Source organism: Thermobia domestica, chromosome 12 (assembly GCF_964235325.1).
Source record: "Thermobia domestica chromosome 12, izTheDome1.hap1.1, whole genome shotgun sequence".
Lineage (NCBI taxonomy): Eukaryota > Metazoa > Arthropoda > Insecta > Zygentoma > Lepismatidae > Thermobia > Thermobia domestica.
Window position 1 is genome coordinate 64,590,441 of NC_137465.1, and position 7,107 is coordinate 64,597,547.

The 7,107-nt window shown below is 33.6% G+C and overlaps 1 protein-coding gene across 1 annotated transcript; it reads left to right on the forward strand.

Annotated features, from left to right (window-relative positions):
- The first annotated feature begins 561 nt into the window (after positions 1-561).
- LOC145666493 (uncharacterized) lies at positions 562-6,778 on the forward strand. Its single transcript, XM_081733758.1, has 2 exons — positions 562-2,677; positions 5,508-6,778. The coding sequence occupies exons 1-2, from the start codon at positions 591-593 to the stop codon at positions 5,527-5,529; spliced, it is 2,109 nt and encodes a 702-aa protein (XP_081589884.1). The 5' UTR covers positions 562-590; the 3' UTR covers positions 5,530-6,778.
- Positions 6,779-7,107: the final 329 nt, after the last annotated feature.

Here is a 7,107-nt window from a genome sequence, read left to right on the forward strand (position 1 = left end):
GTACCTATTTCTTGTTCAATTCGAAAATAATAATTATTTACATTAAATTCAGAAACTTGTTATTCAACCTAAATGATTATGGATATTTGAACACTCATTACTATTTTTGGTACGTGGAATTGAGAAGTTGAAATTAACTAACTTGATATCGTCTATGCAGATTAATAGCGTAAATTAAAAGCAGTGTGCTTATACATGTTTATATACTCTCTTTAATTTTTATGCTGATTACTCTCTAATATAATATTTGGGGGTGGCGTATTGTGACCCTGACCAGTGACGGTGCGATATTACTTTTTCAATTCTTTATCTTTTTTATAAACGCACGTTACACATGATTTTCCCTGAATTCTCTCCTGCCAAAAAGTTGCATTTGATGAAAATTAAAATTTTGTCTATGGTTGTAGTTAATTATTTGATATGTTTGAAATTGTGAATGGTAGGATTATCTAAGTAGGGAGTATCAGTGTGGAACTACGACTCACCATATTAGATTTATAGGTTTTGACTAGAAATATTACTAATCAAAAGCGATTCATTTTGGCATAAAGTTGTTTATTATAACTTATTATATTATCTAAATTGTAAGAATGCAGGTTAACCGAGATTATCCGATTAGGCAGCAATTACATTTAAATTCTTTCCCAAATGGCGATGGAGGGATAGTGGAACCTTATAATCCCCTTGATTGGGATTTATCATTTCTTGAAAATAGAGGAAATGTTTCCATAAACGCTACCTTACATAGCACAAACCCATTTTTATCTTCGACTTCGTATCAAGAAATACGAAGAGAAAGACATTCGTCCTTGACTGATAATCCCAATAGATTACGTGTCGTTGATAACCATTTGGTTGGTCAAGGTCAGTTACCTGTGCAAACAGGTGTTCAGGGCGATTACTCAAACCCGTTCCTCGATACTCACGAAGAAAAAGAAAGCAAAGGTGCTTTTGTTCCACCAGCTGGTTGTGCTGGATTAACTTTACGTACAAGTCTTTCAAAGGTGACTCAGTCAGCTGCAAATGTTAGCTTTTTAGAAGCAATAAAAAGTATTCCACAGTGTGATGGTTCACGTTATGAAGAATTATTTAAATTTTTGAAGGCAATATATTATATTAAATCCACTGAGTTATATCCCGACGAGGCCTTATATTTTTCTGCTCTATCTCGGACTTCGGGTAAGTTGCATTCGAAGTTGATAAGTGAGTTTACAACAACAAACGATTGGTTGGTTGTTTGTGTTCATATACTTAATGACATGGTTTCGGTGCTGGGTAAACGAGAATTACGAAATAAGTTTATTGATCGGCTACAATATCCTAATGAAAGTGCTTCTGAATATATTAGGGAAATACGCCTTTGTTATGAGTTGCTGGAGGGTAAATGTGCAATGGATAATATAGCTATTCTTCGGCAAGTTTATTATGGTTTAAATCCGCAACTTAGGTACGATCTATTTCGCGATAAAGAACCGGAAAGTTGGCAAACATTATTGAGTGCAGTAAATCAATATGAACTTTACAAAAACGATTTGTTGGTTTATAAAGGACTGACATCCACTTCGAGTGTTAAAGAAAAGAGGCAGTTACAGTGCTATGTTTGTGGTGGTGCGCATTCGTATAAATATTGTAATGTAAGGCGGACAGTTGGCGTGAAAACAAACATGGGCGTGAGTGATCGGCATCGCTCCTCTACTCGTAATGTACATTCCTCAAATCAATCCCGGCCTACTAATAGTGATCTGATGTGTGAAACTGGTTCTGTTAATAGTGGTCGTGGGGAAGGAACTTCTACTATAAACTGTTCTACCAAAATAAAAACTTCAAAAAAGGGGCAATTTATGTCTGAGCATAACACGGAAAAACAACGTAATATGATATGTATGGGGCGCACGAAGGTGAAATCCCGGTGTGATTCAAGTGTTGAGGAATTTATGAAACCTTCAAGTTCTGAAATTAATAAACAGTATCCAGATACCTCTTTACGTCTAAAACATATCGTTGCTGTTTTTGTTCAGGCTTTTGTTATGGGACAAAAATATTACGGTGGTTTAGATAGCTGCAGTACTATTTCAATGGTAAATAAAGAGCAATTTGAACGTTGGAACTCATGCATAACAAAACCTATAACTGTGAAAAGTGAAACTTTTACTGGTGTTGGTGTGGATAATAAAACTTTGACATTAAATTCATATGTGGTGTTACCTATAACTTTCCGTAGAAGGGTCTATAATTTGAAGTTTTTTCTTGTGCCTAATTTGAGTCCAGTTTTTATTGTGGGCATAAGGGAACTTAAGCAAATTCAGGCAAACTTGGATTTGGTTGCTAACAAACTGTGGTTGAAATTAGAAGGACAATTTGCGCCTTTAACTTATTCGCCGGTAGATTCAATGAGAGGTGGGGGGTCAGAAATTTCTCCTACTTATCCAAGGAAAGACAACGATGATGCTGGTGATTGTTTTGGTTTTTCCAGCCAATTTCCGAAGGGGTCCTTGTCCAGATGGTTTATTGGAGAATCAACATCCAATGTGAGTGACCCAATGAGTAGCAGAGTTGCCAACTGTACGGAAGGAAAAGTACCAAATTTTTTACGGCAGAGCGGTCTTGGGGAGAATAGCTGTACAAATCCTCTGATGGTAGATCCAGTATTATTGGAACAAGACAATACATTGCAAGGGTATGTAGATGAACTTGTTAATAATTATTCTGACGTGTTTTGTAAGAAAATAGGGAAGGTGAAAGGTGTTGAATATCAAATACGTGTTGATAATGAAACACCAATTAGGAAAAAGGCGTATCCATTAAGTAAACAAGATCAGAAGCATATGGATATTATTCTAGATGAATTGTTAAAAGAGGGCGTGATTGAAAAATCAGATAGTGAATGGTGTTTTCCAAGTTTTTTGGTTAATAATAAATCGGGGGACAAAAGATTAATAGTTAATTATCAGGATTTAAATTCCCGGTTGTATTTAAATCCTCAATACACTCCTAGGATGGAGGATATATTAGCTGAGATATCTAAAGGTAAAATAAGATCAAATCTTGATGTCCGGAGGGCGTATCTACAAATTCCACTCACTGAAAATTCTAGCAAATACACTGCTTTCATGACTCATAGGGGGCTGTTTCAGTGGCGTGTTTTGCCATTTGGTTTGGCAGCAGGTTCCCATATGTTATCAAAAATTATGACAGAAATATTGTATCCAATAAAACACCTAGGAATTGAGTGGTTCTTCGATGATATAATAATTTTTCAAGATACTATAGATGAACATAAGCGTGTATTAGAATTGGTATTGCAGAAATTCAGAGAAGCAGGGATAACGTTATCTTTAAGTAAGTCAACCTTATTTCAGACTAAGGTATCGTACCTTGGATATATTATTGACGGAAATGATTTGTATCTAGATCCCTCTAGACTTGAAATTATTAAAAATTTGCCTCCTCCCAAAAATCGAAGAGGTTTATTAGCTTTAACAGCGTTTTTACAGTATTATTCCAAATTTATTCCACATTTTCAGGAAGTTCTGGAACCCATTAACCGATTAAGGTCAGCAAAAGTTGAGTTTGTATGGGGGCCTGAGCAGCAAGCGGCACTTGATAAATTAAAAGAATTATTCGAGACTCATATTGTATTATGTTTACCTAATTTAAATGGTAAGTTTGTAATTAGTTCAGATGCATCAACAAAATCCTTAGGGGGATGTCTCGAAGAATATGATAGTAATGGGGTGTTACGGCCTATTGCTTATTTTAGTCGAAAACTCCGTCCTTATGATTTAAATAAGCCTATATATTTATTGGAATTAATGGCCTTGGTTGAATGTATGGAACGTTTTAAAACATATTTACATAATAAATTCGAGGTACGAGTTGATCACCAAGGATTAGCATATGCCATACGAAATTTAAAGAAAGTAAAAATCTATGGAAGCTTATTATATCGGCTGTTAGGGTTTGATTTTGAAGTCAAACATGTACCTAGTGTGTTAAACACGCCTTCAGATTTTATTTCCAGGGTCCATGACACGCAGATGTTCGAGTCAGTTGATTTAGAACCTACTTGGAAAGATGAGGTAACAAATATGTGTAAAATTAACTTGTGGTTAATGCCATTTGCGTCTCAGGCTGTGTTTACACACCAAAGAAGGGATGAAGAGTTGATGAAAATAATTGAACAATTAGAAAATAATGTAACCGTAGATGGATATAAATTGGTAAAAGGGATATTATGTAAAAAGACGAAAGCTATTAAAAATCCCTTTAAGATTTGTATTCCTAAGAGTTTGATAACATCTATAATTGATTATTATCATAATAATATATTACCGGGTGCTCATGCTGGAACGCAGAGAAGTATCTCTAAAATATGTGCAAGATACACGTGGAATGGAATAATTAGGGACATTAGGGATTATGTTTCACGGTGCAAGGAATGCCAAATAAATAAAAGTACTAATAGACAGCCTATGGGACAACTCATTTCTCAATATGAAAAAATTCCGAACGCCCTATGGTATTTTGATGTATGTGGGCCACTATGTGAATCAAAATCTGGCAAATACTGTCTCATTGTTGTAGATTCTTGTACTAAATTTATGTGGTTAGAGCCTTTTAGAACTTTAAATGCTAAAACGGTACGAGATAAGCTGTATAAAATTATGTGCCGATTCGGATTTCCCCATTCGGTTTCCCATGATAATTCAAGTCTCTTTGTTTCATCTTTATTTAAAGATTTTCTGTACGGACAAGGAATTAGGGATATTTGTATATCTCCGTACCACGCTGCTTCGAACGCATCGGAGCGTTATTTGCGTGTTTTGAAGGATTGTCTGAAAATTTATTTCCGGAATAAACAAACTAAGTGGGATCAGGGTATCCATGAAATTGAATTTTCTATAAACTCAGCGGAGCATACTGAATCAAAATGTTCACCAATGGAGCTAGTGTATAATTATAATGTATGCGATCCTCTAGATGTGAAATGGGAAATTGATAACTATGAAATCAGACAAAAGGACAAAAATTTATGGGTAACAGCTTTAGAGAATTTGGAAAAAGCGTGGCACCGTAAGAAGAGAGAATATGACAGGAAAAGATCTCCTGTGACATATCAAGTTAATGATAAGGTTTTAATAAAGTCCCAATTTAAATCTAGTCTAGCTGATAAGGTGACTAAATCATTATGTCCTAGGTGGCTTGGCCCATTCCAGATTTTGAGATTACTTACAAAGAATACATTACAAGTTAGATCAATTGAGAATCCTAATGATGTAAGAAAAGTACACGTTTCAATGACAAAAATTTATCGTGAACCTAGATTATCTGTTAATAATTAAGATCAAACCAACTGTAAATTTCATTTCTGTGGATCAACTGTTTCTAGTCAGAATCTTGAATTAAGTAAATTAAATTAAACATAGAATTACACAAATAAACAACTTGGTCAGCATATATTTTAAATATTGTATGTATGTGATGTTAATATATTTTTTGTATTCCAGGCCTGGAATGAATGTCGTGTGACTGTCCTTTACACTTTGTACTTCGTGTATTCAATTTGGATTGTAACCTGTTTGGTTAACGCAAGTTTTGTTATCCTGGTAAATTATTCATTTTGATGTTGTTCTGAAACTACCCGAGCTGATGTAATGTAAGTCATTGTTTTCATTTTTATTATAAAATTGTTATTACTTCAGGAAATTAATAATTATAAATATATATTAAAAGACTCCTATTAATGGAAATTATTTAAAATTGGAAATATTAATTGTGGAAATCAGTATTTCGATCATCATTGGAATTGTTATTATAAATTATTTTCGATTATTTACTCATGACCTTATATTACTAATACAGGGATATGCTAGGTCGGGCGAGTCAGATGGATGCATGCTAATTGAATGAGATTTTGGGAGATTTTTATTTTTTTGCTTTTAGTTTTTACTTTTATTTGGTGGTGCATGAGAGAATGAGTCTGGTATTAGTAGTTGGTGGTGGAGTAGGTGTTGATATTCTAACCAAATTGACACAAGACCGCTATAATCAAAATAATTTATAAAATAAAAGTACTACTTTTATTTTATGGGGGCCTCTCGATGTTGTTGTATGTTAAAAAAAATAAAAAAAAAACTCAAACAAATGTTATAAATGTTCAAGTATTGGTAACACTGATATATTGGTAACTATGCCATCTAGTGAGAGTTTTGAACGTGAAATTCTGTAGATACGGTTTACGTCAGAATTCAGGGAAAATTGAAACTGGTCGGACCTTTTGACCAAGTGTTGTTAAAGTTATAATAATGGTGTATAATATTCATCTGTTATTAACGACTTATTATTGTGATTTCCGGAATATAACTTTGAGTTAAACATCTAAAATTGGGTGAGTTTGTTCCATGATTTTGCTATTTTGAGTTAAATATATCTTTAGAGTCTGTTATAGACCGTCATTCAATTAATTTGTTAACTGTAACCTGAAGGTTAAATTGCTTAACAGTCAACTTGTAAATTCAGCTTTTGTCTTAAAATTTAATTATATATATATTTCAAAATTTCGATATTTCATGAGCCTAAAATTAATATTAGAAATTGTTATAATTATTAATACTTGAAATTTCATGAATTATAGTTTGAGCTCTTGGGGTAGTTGACTACTGGAACCATTATTGAATGTTACATTTTTTGAAAGTTGTTGTACCTATTTCTTGTTCAATTCGAAAATAATAATTATTTACATTAAATTCAGAAACTTGTTATTCAACCTAAATGATTATGGATATTTGAACACTCATTACTATTTTTGGTACGTGGAATTGAGAAGTTGAAATTAACTAACTTGATATCGTCTATGCAGATTAATAGCGTAAATTAAAAGCAGTGTGCTTATACATGTTTATATACTCTCTTTAATTTTTATGCTGATTACTCTCTAATATAATATTTGGGGGTGGCGTATTGTGACCCTGACCAGTGACGGTGCGATATTACTTTTTCAATTCTTTATCTTTTTTATAAACGCACGTTACAACTGGATAGAAACACACTACACACAGACAGAAGACACAGAGAAAGGCACAACTTCTTCATTCGGGCTTCGGGCAG

Coding starts and splice junctions, on each gene's coding strand:
- LOC145666493 (XM_081733758.1), top strand. CDS start 591: ATGCAGGTTAACCGAGATTATCCGATTAGGCAGCAATTACATTTAAAT. Junction 2,678..5,507: donor CAAGACAATACATTGCAAGG/GTATGTAGATGA, acceptor TTTGTATTCCAG/GCCTGGAATGAATGTCGTGT.